The sequence below is a fragment of the Carassius auratus genome, chromosome 32 (genome assembly GCF_003368295.1).
Source record: "Carassius auratus strain Wakin chromosome 32, ASM336829v1, whole genome shotgun sequence".
NCBI lineage: Eukaryota > Metazoa > Chordata > Actinopteri > Cypriniformes > Cyprinidae > Carassius > Carassius auratus.
The window spans coordinates 2,828,228-2,848,479 of NC_039274.1; the positions used below are offsets into that span (position 1 = coordinate 2,828,228).

General features: G+C 37.2%; 1 protein-coding gene across 7 annotated transcripts in view; it reads right to left on the reverse strand.

The window, feature by feature from the left end:
- LOC113051327 (serine/threonine-protein kinase BRSK2) overlaps window positions 1-20,252 on the reverse strand; it is a 152,730-nt gene that overhangs the window by 53,577 nt on the left and 78,901 nt on the right. For all 7 annotated transcript variants that reach the window (XM_026214965.1, XM_026214961.1, XM_026214960.1 and 4 more), the window contains exons 3-4: window positions 17,860-17,945; window positions 15,201-15,341 (exon numbers count right to left, since the gene is read on the reverse strand). In XM_026214965.1, the coding sequence (XP_026070750.1) occupies window positions 15,201-15,341; window positions 17,860-17,945 (227 nt within the window). The remainder of the gene's footprint in view (window positions 1-15,200; window positions 15,342-17,859; window positions 17,946-20,252) is intronic.

The window sequence follows — 20,252 nt, forward strand, 5'->3', positions numbered from 1 at the left end:
CCTTATCACACAAGTGAAGTTTGGGCAAGATCGGACATTTCATGCCTGAGTTATAACATCTTTTATTCCCATGGCGAGACATTGAACTTCATCATGGCGCCATGGACACACCTTTTAACAAAAACTCAAGATCTTCACAACTAAACATCACACAGGTCTTTAGATTAGACTGACCACAAAAAAGACATTGATGTCAAAAAATTCCTAGGAGTAGTTTGTCGCAGTGTAAAATATGTAACTTCCTGTTGCCAATAGGTGGCGCTATGACTATAACTGAATATTGGCATGTAGATCTGTTCAGGTCAAGAGTCTTATCCAACATGTGAAGTTTGGGGCAGATTGGACATTGTATGTCTGAGTTACAGCAACTTCCTTTTTCATGGCGAAACATCGAAATTTGTCAGGCCGCCATGGACCCGCCCTTTAACGAAACCTCAAGTCCTTCGCAATTTATTATCGCAAGTGGCTTTGGATTACACTGACCAAGTTTGGTGTTGATCTGAATAAATCTCTAGGAGGAGTTCGTTAAAGTACAACCCCTGAAAATGGCAAAAACAACACCAATTTTGAAGGGAAAATTTAAAATAACCGACTTCCTGTTGGGATCCGGATTTCGTACCAAGAGACTTTTTTGTAGGTATTGGAGTGTTACATATGTGTACCAATTTTTGTACATGTACGTGAAACATAGCTCGAGGCGCACTCCGTTGAATGTGTATAGGTGGCGCTATAGAGCCATTCTGCCACACCCAGTGGAATATTGGCCTGCAGATCTGTTCAGGCCAGGACTCTTATCACACATGTGAAGTTTGGGGAAGATCGGACATTTTATGCCTGAGTTATAACATCTTTTATTCCCATGGCGAGACATCGAACTTCGTCGCGGCGCCATGAACAAGCCTTTTAACGAAAACTCAAGATCTTCACAACTGAACATCACACAGGCCTTTAGATTAGAGTGACCACAAAAAAGACATTGATGTCATACAATTTCTAGGAGTAGTTCGTCGCAGCGTAAAATATGTCACTTCCTGTTGCCAATAGGTGGCGCTATGACTATAACTGAATATGGGCATGTCAATCTGTTCAGGTTCGGAGTCTCATCAAACATGTGAAGTTTGGGGCAGATTGGACATTGTATGTGTGAGTTATAGCAACTTCATTTTTCATGGCGAATCATCGAAATTCGCCAGGCCGCCACGGACACGCCCTTCAACGAAAACTCAAGATCTTCGCAATTTAACATCGCAAAGGCCTTTAGATTAGGCATACCAAATTTGGTGTTGATTTGAAGAACTCTCTAGGAGGAGTTCGTTAAAATACAACACATGGAAATGACCAAAATTACACAAAATATGCTCATAATATTAAAAATAACCGACTTCCTGTTGGGTTTAGAATTTCGCTCCAAAAGTCTTTTTTGTAGGTATTGGTGTGTTACATATGTGTGCCAATTTTCATGCATGTACGTGAAACATAGCTGGAAGGCTGTTGATTTTCTTGGTATAGGTGGCGCTGTCGAGCCATTTTGCCACACCCTCTTCTGAATCCTATATTAGACGAAAATTTTCACCAGGTTTGACGCGTGTGCAAAGTTTCATGACTTTTTGAGCATGTTAAAGCCCTCAAAAATGCGATTCATTCGGGAGAAGAAGAAGAAGAAGAATAATAATAACTAGATAGTAAAGTTTGTTTTCAAACTTTAAGTTGGCTTGAAAAAGCCTGGCCAGAAAGTTAGAAAAATGTAGAAAGTTTGAAAAGCTTAAAAAGTTTTAAAAATGTAAAAGTTTGAAAAGTTAAGAAGTTTAAAAAAGAAAGTGATTAACATATTACTAGCATTATAAGCAAGTGACTACCATGTCGTTAGCATGATTAGCAAAGTTGTTAACATGTTTCTAGCATGTTGAGAGCATGATTTTAGCATGATTAGCATTTTGCTAGCATGTTTCTAGCATGTGACTAGCATGTTTCTAGCATGATTAGCATGTTGCTAGCATGTCGCTAACATTTTGCTAGCATGATTAGCATGTTGCTAGCATGTTTGTAGCATGATTAGCATGTTGCTAACATGTTTCTAGTATGATTAGCATGTTGCTATCATTTTTGTAGCATGATTAGCATGTTGTTAGCATGTAACTAACATTTTGCTAGCATGATTATCATGTTGCTAGCATGTTTCTAGCATGATTAGCATGTTGATAGCATGTTTCTAGCATGATTAGCATGTGGCTAGCATGTCTCTAGCATGTTGTTAGCATGTTTCTAGCATGATTAGCATGTTGTTAGCATGTCGCTTACATGTTTCTAGTATGATTAGCATGTTGCTAGCATGTTGCTAGCATTTTTTTTAGCATGATTAGCATGTTGTTAGCATGTAACTAACATTTTGCTAGCATTATTAGCATGTTTCTAGCATGATTAGCATGTTGCTAGTATGTTTCTAGCATGATTAGCATGTGGCTAGCATGTCTCTAGCATGTTGTTAGCATGTTTCTAGCATGATTAGCATGTTGCTAGCATTTCGCTAACATTTTGCTAGCATGATTAGCATGTTGCTAGCATGTTTGTAGCATGATTAGCATGTTTCTAACATGTTTCTAGCATGATTAGCATGTGGCTAGCATGTCTCTAGCATGTTGTTAGCATGTTTCTAGCATGATTAGCATGTTGCTAACATGTCGCTAACATTTTGCTAGCATGATTAGCATGTTGCTAGCATGTTTGTAGCATGATTAGCATGTTGCTAACATGTTTCTAGCATGATTAGCATGTGGCTAGCATGTCTCTAGCATGTTGTTAGCATGTTTCTAGCATGATTAGCATTTTGCTAGCATGTCGCTAACATTTTGCTAGCATGATTAGCATGTTGCTAGCATGTTTGTAGCATGATTAGCATGTTGTTAACATTTTAGTAGCATGATTAGCATGTGGCTAGCATGTCTCTAGCATGATTTTCATGTTGCTAGCATTTTATTAACATGATTAGCAAGTGACTAGCATGTCGTTAGCATGTTTGTAGCATGATTAGCATGTTGCTAGTATGTCTCTAGCATGTTTTTAGAATGATTAGTATACAAATAGCATGTTGCTAGCATGATTAACATGTGACTAGCATGTGGCTAGCATGGCTAGCAAGTGACTAACATGTTTCTATGCTAATCCAGGTAAAACCAGTTGATTCACTTAGAAACCAGCTAAGACCAGCGTGACAGTGGCCAAAACCACTTTAAACCATGTTAGAAGTATGTTTCTAGTCTGATTAGCAAGTTACTAACATGTTTTTAACATGTTTCTATGATAATCTAGCTAAAACCAGTTGATTCAGTAAAGAAAACCACCTAAAACCAGTTAAGACCAGCTAAAGCCAGCTTGACAGTGGCCAAAACCACTTTAAACCATGTTAGAAGTATGTTTCTAGACTGATTAGCAAATTACTAACATGTTGTTAATATGTTTTTATGATAATCTAGCTAAAACCAGTTGATTCATTAAAGAAAACCACCTAAAACCAGCTAAGACCAGCTAAAGCCAGCTTGACAGTGGCCAAAACCACTTTAAACCATGTTAGAAGTATGTTTATAGTCTGATTAGCAAGTTACTAACATGGTATTAACATGTTTCTATGATAATCTAGCTAAAACCAGTTGATTCAGTAAAGAAAACCACCTAAAACCAGCTAAGACCAGCTAAGGCCAGCGTGACAGTGGCCAAAACCACTTTAAAACTTGTTAGAAGTATGTTTCTAGTCTGATTAGCAAGTAACAAGGATGTTGTTTTCATTTTTCTATACTAAACCACCTAAAACCAGCTAAGACCAGCTAAGGTCAGCGTGACAGTGGCCGAAACCACTTTAAAACCATGTTATAGGAATGTTTCTAGTCTGATTAGTGAGTAACTAGCATGTTGTTAGCATGTTTCTATGCGAATCTGGCAAAAAACAGCTAAAAACAGTGGATTCAGTAAAAACCAGCTAAAACCCAGCTAAGACCAGCGTGAGAGTGGTCAAAACCACTTAAAAACCAGTTTGGGAGACTAGCCAAAACAACTGATCAGCTTAGGCTGGTTTTAGCTGTATTCTCAGTAGAGAGTTTTTAAGGTTTGCCCTGGTAGTAGACAGCTTAAATATATTATAAGCCTTATTTTTCAAAAGTTTGGACCCCCGCAATGAAAGTCTATGGGATTTAAGGTGGTTTTGGTAGTCTGGTTTACGAAAACCATAAGCCGAATCAGTTAGAAAAGATATAGCAACCCGAGTCAGACCAGTCTGAAGGTCTGACCCGAGTTTGGTGGTTCTAGCTTGAAAGCTCTAGGAGGAGATAGTGTTTAAAATTTGGCTCAGAAGAATAATAATAATAACTAGATAAAAAAGTTCGTCAAGACAAACTTTAAGTTGGCTTGAGAAAGCCTGGCCAGTTTAAAGAGTTTAAAATTAAATTTTAAGTTAAGTTAAAAAGTTTGATAATTGCTATGCAGTTGCTAGGGTACCCGGAGTGGTTGCTAAGGTGTTGCTATGTGGTTGCTAGGGTACCCAAAGTGGTTGCTAGGGTGTTGCTATGCGGTTGCTAGGGTACCTGGGATGGTTGCTAGGGTGTTGCTATGCGGTTGCTAGGGTACCCTGAGTGGTTGCTAAGGTGTTGCTATGCGGTTGCTAGGTTACCTGGGATGGTTGCTAGGGTGTTGCTATGCGGTTGCTAGGGTACCCTGAGTGGTTGCTAAGGTGTTGCTATGCGGTTGCTAGGGTATCTGGGATGGTTGCTAGGGTGTTGCTATGCGGTTGCTAGGGTACCCTGAGTGGTTGCTAAGGTGTTCCTATGCGGTTGCTAGGGTATCTGGGATGGTTGCTAGGGTGTTGCTATGCGGTTGCTAGGGTACCCTGAGTGTTTGCTAAGGTGTTCCTATGCGGTTGCTAGGGTATCTGGGATGGTTGCTAGGGTGTTGCTATGCGGTTGCTAGGGTACCCTGAGTGGTTGCTAAGGTGTTGCTATGCGGTTGCTAGGGTATCTGGGATGGTTGCTAGGGTGTTGCTATGCGGTTGCTAGGGTACCCTGAGTGGTTGCTAAGGTGTTCCTATGCGGTTGCTAGGGTATCTGGGATGGTTGCTAGGGTGTTGCTATGCGGTTGCTAGGGTACCCTGAGTGGTTGCTAAGGTGTTACTATGTGGTTGCTAGGGTACCCGGGGTGGTTTCTAGGTTGGTTTGGATAGTTGCTAGAGTGTTGCTATGAAGATAGATAGATAGATAGATAGATTAGAAACAGACAGATTATAGATAGATAGATAGATAGATAGATAGATAGATTAGAAACAGACAGATTATAGATAGATAGATAGATAGATAGATAGATAGATAGATTAGAAACAGTCAGATTATAGATAGATAGATAGATTAGAAACAGACAGATTATAGATAGATAGATAGATAGATAGATTAGAAACAGTCAGATTATAGATAGATAGATAGATTAGAAACAGACAGATTATAGATAGATAGATAGATCGATAGATATATAGTTTAGAAACAGACATATTATAGATAGATAGATAGATTAGAACAGACAGATTATAGATAGATAGATAGATAGATAGATAGATAGATAGTTTAGAAACATACAGATTATAGATAGATAGATAGATTAGAAACAGACAGATTATAGATAGATAGATAGATAGATAGATAGATAGATAGATAGATAGATAGATAGATAGATTAGAAACAGACAGATTATAGATAGATAGATAGATTAGAAACAGACAGATTATAGATAGATAGATAGATAGATAGATTAGAAACAGTCAGATTATAGATAGATAGATAGATAGATTAGAAACAGACAGATTATAGATAGATAGATAGATAGATAGATAGATAGATAGATAGATAGATAGATTAGAAACAGACAGATTATAGATAGATAGATAAATAGATTAGAAACAGACAGATTATAGATAGATAGATAGATAGATAGATTAGAAACAGTCAGATTATAGATAGATAGATAGATAGATAGATAGATAGATAGATAGATAGATAGATAGATAGATAGATAGATAGATAGATAGATAGATTAGAAACAGACAGATTATAGATAGATAGATAGATAGATAGTTTAGAAACAGACAGATTATAGATAGATAGATAGATTAGAAACAGACAGATTATAGATAGATAGATAGATAGATTAGAAACAGACAGATTATAGATAGATAGATAGATAGATTAGAAACAGACAGATTATCGATAGATAGATAGTTTAGAAACAGACAGATTATAGATAGATAGATAGATTAGAAACAGACAGATTATAGATAGATAGATAGATAGATAGATAGATAGATAGATAGATAGATAGATAGATAGATATGATAGATGAGTTTGAATGAGTTTGAATGAGTTTGAATGGGTTAGTAATAGTACATAGAATATGTACATAGTACATAGACTATGAGTTTAATGGGCTTCAGTGTGTTTAGATTTGAATTTTTGACAGTTGGAGTTTGACGGAATGTTCAGTTGAGCAGAGGCTTTTCAATGCAAGTCTATGGGAGTTTTTATGATTTTTAATCTTCAGTTTTATGAAAAGTATAAGTCCGATCAGTCTAAAAAGATATAGCAACTAACTTCAGATCAGTTTGAAGATCTGGGCTGAGTTTGGAGTCTGTAGAGTTAAAGCTCTAGGAGGAGTAGCAGTTGAAAATTTTAGTCTCAGAAGAATAATAATAATAATAATAAGTTTAAATAGAATATCAGTAAGTTGGCTCTCTCAAGCCAACTTAATTAAAGCTGCAAGCAGCGATGAACGGGCCCTCGCACCCGGGCTCACCGGCAGCGAGTGGCTTTAGTTAATAGGTGAACGGTGAGAAATATGCGTTTAAACTCATAAATACAAGTAGAATATATCAATGTTTATTCCATATATGTGCCAATCTTCCTGTTGCCAGCAGGTGGCGCTATCATTATAATGGAATATTGGCCTTCAGATGTGTTCAGGGCAGGACTTTTATCGAACATGTGAGGTTTGGGGAGGATTGGACACTTTATGCCTGCGTTACAACAACATCCTATTTCATGGCGAAACAATGAAATTTGTCAGGCCGCCATGGACACGCCCTTTAACGAAACCTCAAGATCTTCGCAATTTAAGATCGCAAAAGGCTTTAGATTACACTGACCAAGTTTGGTGTTGATCTGAATAAATATCTAGGAGGAGTTCGTTAATGTACAACCCCTGAAAATGGCCAAAACAACACTAATTTTGCAGAGAAAATTCCAAATAACTGACTTCCTGTTGGGATTCGGACTTCGTACCAAGAGACTTTTTCGTAGATATTGGTGTGTTACATGTGTGTACCGATTCTTGTACATGTACGTGAAACATAGCTCAAGGCGCACTCCGTTTAAAGTGTATACGCACTCCGTTGAAAGTGTATAGGTGGCGCTATTGAGCCATTTTGCCACACTCGATGGAATATTGGCCTTCAGATCTGTTCAGGCCAGGACCCTTATCACACAAGTGAAGTTTGGGCAAGATCGGACATTTTATGCCTGAGTTATAACATCTTTTATTCCCATGGCGAGACATTGAACTTCATCACGGCGCCATGGACACACCTTTTAACAAAAACTCAAGATATTCACAACTAAACATCACACAGGTCTTTAGATTAGACTGACCACAAAAAAGACATTGATGTCATAAAATTTCTAGGAGTAGTTTGTCGCAGTGTAAAATATGTAACTTCCTGTTGCCAATAGGTGGCGCTATGACTATAACTGAATATTGGCATGTAGATCTGTTCAGGTCAAGAGTCTTATCCAACATGTGAAGTTTGGGGCAGATTGGACATTGTATGTCTGAGTTACAGCAACTTCCTTTTTCATGGCGAAACATCAAAATTTTTCAGGCCGCCATGGACCCGCCCTTTAACGAAACCTCAAGTCCTTCGCAATTTATTATCGCAAAGGGCTTTAGATTACACTGACCAAGTTTGATGTTGATCTGAATAAATCTCTAGGAGGAGTTCGTTAAAGTACAACCCCTGAAAATGGCAAAAACAACAGCAATTTTGAAGGGAAAATTCAAAATAACCGACTTCCTGTTGGGATCCGGATTTCGTACCAAGAGACTTTTTTGTAGGTATTGGAGTGTTACATGTGTGTACCAATTTTTGTACATGTACGTGAAACATAGCTCGAGGCGCACTCCGTTGAAAGTGTATAGGTGGCGCTATAGAGCCATTCTGCCACACCCGGTGGAATATTGGCCTGAAGATCTGTTCAGGCCAGGACTCTTATCACACATGTGAAGTTTGGGGAAGATCGGACATCTTATGCCTGAGTTATAACATCTTTTATTCACATGGCGAGACATCGAACTTCGTCGCGGCGCCATGAACAAGCCTTTTAACGAAAACTCAAGATCTTCACAACTGAACATCGCACAGGCCTTTAGATTAGACTGACCACAAAAAAGACATTGATGTCATAAAATTTCTAGGAGTAGTTCGTCGCAGCATAAAATATGTCACTTCCTGTTGCCAATAGGTGGCGCTATGACTATAACTGAATATGGGCATGTCAATCTGTTCAGGTTCGGAGTCTCATCAAACATGTGAAGTTTGGGGCAGATTGGTCATTGTATGTGTGAGTTATAGCAACTTCATTTTTTATGGCGAATCATCGAAATTCGCCAGGCCGCCACGGACACGCCCTTCAACGAAAAGTCAGGATCTTCGCAATTTAACATCGCAAAGGCCTTTAGATTAGGCATACCAAATTTGGTGTTGATTTGAAGAACTCTCTAGGAGGAGTTCGTTAAAATACAACACATGGAAATGACCAAAATTACACAAAATATGCTCATAATATTAAAAATAACCGACTTCCTGTTGGGTTTAAAATTTCGCTCCAAGAGTCTTTTTTGTAGGTATTGGTGTGTTACATATGTGTGCCAATTTTCGTGCATGTACATGAAACATAGCTGGAAGGCTGTTGATTTTCTTGGTATAGGTGGCGCTGTCGAGTCATTTTGCCACACCCTCTTCTGAATCCTATATCAGACGAAAATTTTCACCAGGTTTGACGCGTGTGCAAAGTTTCATGACTTTTTGAGCATGTTAAAGCCCTCAAAAATGCGATTCATTCGGGAGAAGAAGAAGAAGAAGAATAATAATAATAAAAAACAAAGCAGATACAAGAGGGTCCTCGCACCTCGGTGCTCGGGCCCTAATAAACGGAGCAATTCCAATAGGGTCCTCACACCATCGGTGCTCGGGCCCTAATAATAATAATAATAATAATAATAATAAACGGAGCAATTCCAAGAGGGTCCTCACACCATCGGTGCTCGGGCCCTAATAAACGAAGCAATTCCAATAGGGTCCTCACACCATCGGTGCTCGGGCCCTAAATATAGCTGCAAGCAGCGATGGCGGGCTCAAGCCACCAATGCCATCACCACCCCGGTGGCATCAGGTAAACTGTGCCCAGCGGGCACATGCATTCACAATATCCCTCTGGCAGTGAGGTTTTAAAGGATAGAGGGGAGCGTAGAGGGGAGCGTGCATTTGCAGTGGCTGGGCCACGACTCTGGAATACCCTGCCTTTAGAGATCAGACTGGCCCCTTCCTTGTCTATTTTTAAATCTTTGCTAAAAACTTTTTTATTTTCCTTAGTGTACTGACTACTGTGTTATGCTACATTTTGAAATGGGTGGTTTTAAATTTTTTGTCTGGTCTATTTTTATGTATGTGTAATATTCTTGCTCTTATGTTAAAGCACTTTGGTCAGCCAGGAGGCTGTTGTAAATGCGCTATACAAATAAATTGAACTTGAACTAGAACTTGAACTTGATATGGCAGTTAAAGGGTTAATCCGAATCATCTAGACTTTAAAATCACATTCACAGAACAATATATATATATATATATATATATATATATATATATATATATATATATATATATATATATATATATATATATATATAACTTTAGTAACACTTTACAATAAGATTTCATTTATAAACATTATGTTAACATGAACAATATTTATATAGCATTCATTCATGTCAGTTAATATTCCAAACTTAAACATTAAAACATTGTTTTATTGTGATTTTTTTCCAAGCACATTTTACCAATTCCAAACCATATCAATCTTAATAACTACCATTATTTTTTATTTAATCATTTATGAGTGCTATACAATAGTCCAGGAAAGCTGGAAGAGAAAAACAGGTCAAGAAGAACTGACAAAAGAATTGCAAAAGAATTAGGAATTAATGTGAAGATTAATTTTTAGTCAATTCTGCAAGACAGACTTTCAGGAAAGGAGGTGGAATAAAAATGAGCTCCTAAATCTTAATCCCAGATTCTGGAAGATATATTCCTCAAACCATCGGACAAGAGAAGGTGGTGCTGGTCCTTCACGAGTCAGTCTAATCTGTTCATTAAGCCTATATATAAAGTCTTAATATATAGTATTTCACAATACTTCATGGTATTCTAATTAAATAATTTTTTGGAATCTTAGATCTCTCAGAACCTGACACATTGTAATTCTGAGACTCCAGGAAAGTGGCAGTTCTGTAAAATGTTGGCGCTGGAGACTAAATGCTCACTGATAGTTTCACACCTAATTCACTTAAAACACACACAAACACACACACACAGTGACAGAGGGACAGAGTGACATCAGATGTATGTTTTTTAATTTTCTGTCATCCATATAATGTTGTATAGTCATGAAACTATGCATATTTCCTCAGAATGACTTGTCTTCTATGTGTAAATTTTTTTGAAGTGTTTAGAAGCTGCACTTTTTTTTACTGGTTCCTTTTTTACTATTATTTCAAAAAATCACCACGACAAAACCATTCAAGCTATCCAAAATTCATTCACACCTGTTCTGTAAGATTAATTCTTTAAACAGTGGTAAAAGAGGATGTGGTGCTGAACCTTCAAGAGTCACTTAAAACGTATCTGTCCATAAAGCCTATAAAGAATTATTCTTAATATACAGTTCACAATACTTCAGCTTGTTATTCTAATTAAGTGAGGGTCATTTTATCAGTAAAATTCCTAAAATACATATTATTTTATTTGAAAGATTTCTATAAATTATTTAAATCATACTCGTTTCTCCAATAATTATTTAAAAGTAATCCTATAGCTCCCTCTGGTGGCCATTATAGGTACTAAGAATTGCAAGCTTGATTTATATGTTATGATAGTTTTAATTTTATGCTGGCTCTTGAAAATGATAAAGCTATGAAACTTACTGTGCTTCCTTCAAATGAGGACTTCTACTTATATAAAAAATTATGAAGAGTTAGAATGAAAAATTTTAAAGATATAGTAAAATAACTATTGTATTTTTTTATGTTACTTTAATAAATCTCTATGGCAACACCATTTAAGCTATCCTAAACCCATTCACAATTTAACATCTCAGTATATTGGCATCATGTTGAAAAAGGAGTATGGAGTAGTATGAGGAGGAGTATGAATTCATTTACAGGCTGATTTTATCATAAATCCACAATAAAATTTCTGAGTTCTGTATCAATCTGTGTTGTTGTTGTTTGTTTATTTTTATCTTTTATTTTTCATAGGAAGATAACTGACCCTTTACTCTCCTTTTTAATAAATGTGCTTATAAACCAAGGACAAGCTATTTATAGCTGTATTTATAAACTGCTTACTACTGACTATTGATATTGGGACAAGGCTTTATAAAGCATGAACTGACTATTTAATAATGAGTGCAGTTATTATAAAGTGTTATCAATGAATTTGCTAATGTTAACAAATTAGACATTATTTTACAGTGTTATCAAATCCTTAAATGACTCATAAGCATTTGTGAAAGTTCTGCTTGCATTACAGCTTAGTATTGATCTGTGAGCTGAACAGATTTACTGTTACATCCATGAGATTATGTAAATTCAAATAAATATCATGTCACAGGATGTCATAGGTCAGTATCAAATGAGTTTGAAATTATTATTTGCAGCACAAATAAGTTTTTTTTTAGGATTTTTAAAAATCCCTAAAACTGTCAGAAAAAGGTTAAGGCCTAAGCTATTTCTATGTGAGTGGCTAATTTTATTTTTGTTTTTATAATTGTAATACACAAACTATGAAATTATACAAAATGTATAAAAAGATAAATAAATAAATACGCACACATTAAAAAAGCAGCCAAGTCGAATGAGTTTCCTTTTATATATAGATTAAAATTGAAGACAGAAGCAAGTGGTAAATGTGGTCACTTTAATATTCAAATACAGTAGATCCAGTTTATGTTCACGTGGCTGTTTTCGTTTATATTCGCCAAGCTATTATGTATTTTGAAATAATCTTGTCCGTGATGTGTTCGTTCGTACGACGAAAGCCAGAATCCTGCAGCTCGAGAGATATATGTTATTCTGCCAGTGGCGCTTTCAAATAGTCTTGCACACTTAAACTGGTCACAAACACCTGCATTTACCTCTTGTTGTGTTACAGTGGGTTTATTGTGTGCATTTGTGGTAATATTTTATTTAAAAAAGCTCTTAAACAAGAATAAATTCGTTTGTTTTGAGCTCGACACTGTACGCGCTGATCGGAGCGGTGATTTCAGATAGGCAAGCCACAAATATTTCATTTTCACACAAACAGTTCAAAAACATCTGAATTTAGCTCTTGGTGTGTTCTAATTGGTTGATTGTGTGATATCGCTGTAATAATTTATTTTTAAAAGCTTTAAAACAGGAATAAATTCGTTTTCTCTGAGCTCTTTACTCCAGACGCTCGTGGTCACAGCGGTGATTCATCTCTCCTATTTCTCACGTATCTCTGGCCAGAAATAATTTATCCATGAGCCCTGAACCGGTAATAATCAGATATGTTGGTTTAGCTTGTCAGTGTGAATTAAATCTAAGTATTTGTTTGTATTTTTAACCGATTTAAAAGTGAAAGTAAAAGTTCGGGAATTGAACCTGTAGGGGCGCAATTTCTCTCAGACAATGGAAGTCTAAGCACACACACTCAAACAGAGGGACAGAGTGAGATGAGATGTCTGAGAGTTTTTTAATTTTCTGTTATCCATACAGTGTTGTAAAGTCGTTAAACTATGCATATTTCCTCAGAATGACTTTTTCATCTGTATGAAAAAATTCTTTGACGTGTTTGGAAGCTGCAATTTAAAAATACAATGATTCCCTTTGTAAGGTCATTTAAAAAAATCACCACGGCAAAACCATTCAAGCTATCCAAAATCCATTCACAATTTAAGTTCCTATCAGAAATACTGATGTGTGTTCAGAGTTTTGTGAAATTCTAAGTATGTTATTTGCCTCAAAATCACCTGAGAAGTATTCCAGTTTGACATGTTGCCACGCCAACAATTTTTTAGATATCAATATCCCCCTTGCAGATTTATATCGGCTGTGTTTTAACATTATTCTGATGAAGTTTGAAGCAAATCGAGTAATAATAAGATGCTGAATTCAAATCATTTTGAAAATGACACACTTCCTTCTGCCAGTTGGTGGCGCTATAACTTTGACTCCTAATAGTCACATATATGCGATCGACATCATACAACGAATAATCTGATGAAGTTTGATTAAAATCAGGAAATGTATGTGGACGGTATTAGACACTTCCTGTTTCTCATTTCTCGCCATAATTTCAACGCCTCGCCACGAGCAAACCGTTCGAGATATCAAAAATCCCCTGGCAATTTTTCATCCCCAGTGTCTTGAGATCATGTTGACCGAGTTTGGCGACAATCGAGAAAAAAACCTATGACAAGTATTTCAAATTCCAGAGCATGCGCTTTTTACATAACTCTAAATAGCTGACTTCCTGATGGGCGGAGCCTATGACATGCAATACGAAAGTTGTTTGGCACGATGAGATCTATATGTGTACTGAGTTTCATATGAATATGTGCAAGTATGTGTGAGCTATACATAAACATTTCTGACTGTGTTCCAGGGGGCGCCGTAGAGCCCCTGTGCCACGCCCGGGTCCCAGCCTCTGCAGGCTCCTAAAGGCCACAGATTCCAAAGTGTGCGCAAATTTTCAAGAGTTTTTGCGTATGTTAAGGACCCCAAAAGCCCCCACAACTTTGACGAAAAATTTGAATACTAAACCCTAAATAGCCAACTTCCTGTTGGGCGGAGCCTATGATATGCAATACAAAAGTTGTTTGGATTGATGAGATTTATATGTGTACCGAGTTTCATACGTCTACGAGCAAGAATGTATGATATATGGCCCTCCATATTCCAGGGGGCGCTGTAGAGCCCCTGTGCCACGCCCGTGTATCAGTCTCTGCCCGGCCCTAATGGCCGCAGGTTCCAATCTGTGTGCCAATTTTCAAGACTTTTTAAGCACGTTAAGGGCCCCAAAAGCCCCCGAGACGTTGGAAAAAAATAATAATAATAATAATAATAAAAAATAATCCTAAGGAAAACAATAGGCCTCTCGCCCTTTGGGCTTGAGCCCTAATAAAAAACAAAGCAGATACAAGAGGGTCCTCGCACCTCGGTGCTCGGGCCCTAATTAACTGCCCCCATTATTCGTGTTTTTGGGGTAGGTCACCTCATTACCATACTACGCCTTATAATTACTGAAACTGCACTACAGTAAAGATAAAGGATTTGTTTCTCAGTATTTCAACTTAAAATTGGTTTAAAATCTCGGGATCTGTATATGAAGGCAAAAACTTTCATTGTTTTCTTAACTGAAACCCTTTTGGCCCAAGAGTCAGAAAAGACAGAGAAAGCATACAGGGAAAATGTGAGCACATTTTTCATGTACTGTATATCTCAAAGATCTGGAGAGAAAGGCCTGAGGATACACTCTGTGATAAAAACGATACTTTTCTGTAGTTGCACTGGAAGGGCGCTATCAATCTTTGACCCAGAAAGTATGTATGAGTGTCTGGCTGGAAACTTGTGATAAATGTGAAAAACATTAATATGTAATGATATTTAGCATATTCACAACAGTGCTTAGCAATGAGTGAAAACTGCTTCACTGGAGGTGGTTTTCACCACACATAATAAATGAGACAACAGCAGTACAACATGCCGGACAACAACATGATGTATGAAAACAGTAGCAGCAACAAAACCAACACATCTGACTTGTTGAACCAGACTAAAGTGTGCCAAGATTTTAACACAGCAATGATGTCTAAAAGTATTACCATATAGAGTGACTGTGGCAGAAGTCCAGCGCTGAGATGATCTGTCTGAAGAACTTCCTGGCCTCTTTGGGTGTTAACCTGCCCTTCTTTACCAAGTAGTCAAACAGCTCTCCACCTGACACATGCTCTAGAACCAAATATCTGTGGAAGATAAGCAGTAGGAGTAAGAAATCCTGAAAATTCTTGAAACTCCCAGGACAAATCTACTACCATGCCAATATACAATATACACCATAGTTTAAAAGTTTGCGGTCAGTAATGTTCTTATATGCTCATCAAGGCTTCATTTTCATCAAAAAACATATTAAAAGGAAAAACACAATAAAACAATAATACTGTGAAATATTATTGCATTTTAAAATTGCAATTTAATTCTATTTCAATATATTTGAAAATTTAATTTATTCCAATGATGACAAATCTTTGGTTTTTCAGAAGTCATTACTCCAGTCTTCAGTGTCACATGATCCTTTAGAGATCATTCAAATATGTTGATTTAGTGCTCTAGAAGCTTGAGACATTTCTTATTATTGTCAGTGTCAAAACAGCTGTGCTGCATAATATTTATGTGGAACTTGTGATATATTTGTTTTCCCTTTGAAGTAGAATTGTTACTTAAAAAAAAAAAAAAATTGTAGAAATGAAAAGTCTTCATCAGATTTGACCAATTTAAAGCATCCTTCCTGCATAAAATTATCAATTTCTTAAATGAATAAATAAAAAGTACTGTCCCCAAACAGGGAACTCTAATAGTCTGAAACCACTCGTGAATATGCTTCTATTTTGTATTTTTTTTTTTAAACCTAAATTGTTCATTAAAACATATATTATGAATATAACAACTTGAGTAAAAGTCAAATTGAATAATGTTATTTATTTAAATAATCTATTTAACACTAGGGCTGTCACTTTTGTGAAAAAAATCATTTTAGATTTTTAAGACATAAGTGTTCATTGAATCGATTGTAAAATCGATTTTCCACGTCTAAAAAAAGACGTTTCCTTTTTCAACGTCAAATAACGGACGAACGTAAAGAGAGCACTGGAAATGCACAAGTCAGTAATATTTCTTATTTATTGGCATTAAGTTTCGTGAAGAATAACAAACAGCAACAGGAGTGCAACATTCTCGAAAAAATATATATATGCAGAGGGGACGGCTGCCATAACAAAAGAAAAACATCACTGCAGGCTTCAACCCGGCTGCATTTATGATTTAGGCAATACAAAAATCTCTAAGATTCTTTTAAATAATGATCAATCCATTTCAAACAACTGTTCGAAAAAATGAACTTTAATTAGCTTGAGAACAGGCCATGTGTGGTTTTTTTATTGTATTTACCCGACACTTAGGCTAGGCGGCACTAGGCAGGCATGCGCAAAAAGGCTAGGGCCATTACAAATTTATTGGACAGGAAAACAAGTCGATCAACATTTTCGGGGTCCAGAGCAGAGCGTTTTTTATTCACTATATGTCCAGCTGTTGAGAATACGCGCTCAGACCGCACTGATGTCCCAGGGACACTCAGGTCCAGCTGCGCAACGTGGGGGTATTACTGACAATTTTCCACCACAAAAGCCGGTCGCTGTCAGCTTGCAATGGTCCTTTTAATAACTCAGAATCTCCTGTAACTAGATGTGCGAATGAGGCGAATTTGCATCTACCGCGCCACGAGACCTCCAGACACGCGTAAAAGCATCATTACATTGACTTAACATTGAAATCATTCGAGCCAGACGATCTATTTGCTTTTGGTGTGAACGCAGCATAAGAGCTCGCTTTCGACGTCACTGGGTCTTATAGGCGCGTATTTTCATACTGCACTTTCGGAATTCTTTATTTTCTTTTTCTGCTTGTTTGTGAATTTTGTTACATGTATATTTTTTAATTGTTTAATTACTTTAAAATTAATAGTGTACATATTTGGTTAAAATCGATTCCCTATTTTCATTTTCGAAACTTTTTTTGGTTGGTCCGATCGATTTTCGAACTAAAAGTGACAGCCCTATTAAACACCATAATGTTTAAAATTACCACATCTTTTGGTACACTGCATACCATAAATCAAATATATACATGCATTTCCCACATTTTCAATGAAGTCTCAGAATACTCGACTCCACTGCATTTGAGTGAATGTGTAAATGTGTGCAAAATATCTTCCTGCATTTGGCCTGTCTGATGGGCAAACACATTTATGGCATACTCACACATTCATGTATTCATGAGACACATGCAGACTCCCATTCACACGCAGTCACATTTGAACACACACACAAACACTCAATGACACACCAGATGTCTGATTTTTTAGTCGATTAAAGGATTTTCTCATGCGATTACCTGTCAAGAGATATTCAAATTAAGGATGGATTCATACTTGATTTGTGTAAGGATGTTCATAGGCAAATACTTTACGAGCATGCGGCCCATACATCTGTGTCATCTAAATATTAAGAAAACAAATTCCTCAGCTGCATGGTGGCTCCTTTATCAATTATTGAAAACTACATTAAGCCCAGCCACTGGAGCGCATGCACATATCCAGCAATATCGGTGCGTCTGCTTTTCCGTACAGATACAGATTTTACCTGCTATTCATACACTCGTTTAAAGCATTGCATGGTGCATGGAGAAACAAAAGTGGTGTATACTCACAAATATTTCTTATTTTCATAGACATCGTGCAACTTCAAAACATGTGGGTGTTCTATGAGCTTCAGAATAGCTATTTCTCTTTCCACCTGTAAAGACAGAGAAAAAACGATTAGAAATGTTTGAGTTTTACAACATGAGGTCAGATGAAACACAAGGAGACAGCCTCTGTTTAGTCTGTGCTCACATAAAGCCTAGCCATGCCTAATTAGCATCCCACCACTTTCATTAAGTGGTTAACTTGTTAATCACTTTTTGGCAAGTAGAAAATAAACAGAAGACAATGGCTGGCCTCATAACAAGATGCCTATGATGAAGAGTTCAGCTGAACTAGAAGTGGACAGGACACTAATTGCATTAGTCTTTGGAAAGGGATAGAGTAGCAGGATAGGGTGATGCATCATCACAGCTGTCATGAAGCATGTCACATTAGATATTGAAATTGTATTCTTGTGTAGTTTTAGGGAGTGTACATACACTCCTGCAGGAAAATCCATCTCTTGTTGCTTTGGGGGAGCACCAGAAATAATTAGACTTCATCATTATCAGTGGGAATATGGGAACAGCTAATAAGGATAATCCCACACTAATGAAAGTTGCATTGCTGAAGTCGACGCTCGCTGCATGATGTCTGCCATCATACAGCTGCTCAGAGACTAACCTTGTACAGTGTCCAAGTGAGCCACAATCCTATTAGACTCAGCCAATCAATACTCTACGGAGCAAACAATTACAGGAGCAGAGGTGTTATAAACAGAAAGGGGAATATTTCGGCCAGGGCAGATGAATGTAAACATCAGAATTTGTTGATTTGTAGAAAATAATCATATTTTTACAGGTCACACAGTCTGTTTTCAGGTCAATAACACACACTTGTCCTGACTTCTTTTAGGTTAAAAGATCACAGCAGCAGTCAAATGTTTTCTCCTTCCTTAACTATTACTACTGTCCATATTTATGAATAACAGAAGTTCCATAGAGCTTCATACGCACTGAATATGCACCTGTCATACGGCTGTTATACAATACTGTACATTTAAAAAAACTGAAGGAGGTCTCACATATAATGGACACTTGTTAGCTACAATTTATTAAAAATGTTATCCAATTGTATGTTTTCTAGTAAAGAAATGCATCCATAGGGCATAGGCACAGTTTGTTTCTCTGCAAAACTAATTTCAAGCCTTGAAGGCAAAACGTAAGATCATGACAATCATAAATTGAGTCAAGTGACTCTTGACTGGTGGGATACATTAACACCAACAAAAACATCTAATTCAGTACATTTACAGATAGAGTCAGACTCAGATCCAAGAGCAGAAGCACAAACACACACAAGGCTTTCTTTGGGCTCAATCAACATGTCCCATACAAACACTATCTCTCTAACCATGTGGCTGCAGCATTTCTTCTCCACATCTATTATGTCACTTCAAAACTAGAACACGGCCGACCCAAGTAAAGGGAGAGAGATAGAGAGAGAGAGAGAGACATGTCAATTTATCGCCATCAAAGCCCCAGTTCTTCAAAGGTCTATCACCTGGACCTTTGCAACGGAGCAAAAAATAAAAAATAATAATATAATGAAATATTTCCTTCTTTAATCTGTGTCTTACTGACTGCCTTACATATCAATCCCTGCCATGGCAACCTTCTCTCAACATTTCTCTCTAGTTCTCATATTCTTCCAATCTTTTCTTCTTTATTTAGCAGATGGCTTTGAGCTCAGCTTTCATGAACTATAGAGAGAGAGAGAGCTTCTACCTGATCTATCACAGCACATGATCTTTCTCACTGGGTTTACACAAGCACTGTAATCATTCATGTGCAGGATGCTTGTTTCTGCCCTGGGCAGAGTCTTTGATTATTCCCTGTGATGCCACCACTAGTCTCACCTGCATTATGTGTCCTTGGTAATTTGGAAAGAACAAACTGCTTATGAAGCATCTTCTGTGCTGAGACCCAAAATTAATATGTGCTCGAATTGATTGCAAAGGTGAAAAAATGCTTAATGATCACATATTAAATCAAATGGACTCAGATTTATCCCGCAGGCTATTCTTGGCCTATGTCAGATCTGCTTTTTCACGTTAATGGTAGGATATATTCCTCCAGTGTTAGCCCTTAGAATAACATGACCTTTTCTTAATGAATACGTAGCAAGCCCAACAAATAATGAGCAATGACAGAGCTCAAGTGTGTGAGTATATTTGTGTTCTGAACAGGTTTGGTCAGTGTGTTTATTAAGCTGCTTTCTTTATCAGTGTCAGTTATTTCAGGTTTTACTATGCTCATGGGGACATTTAGGCCTCACAATGTAGGACAAAGGTGACCCACACACACATACACACACTCTCATCCGTCTGTGGCAGGTGTAAAGCTGTGCTGTGCTGTCA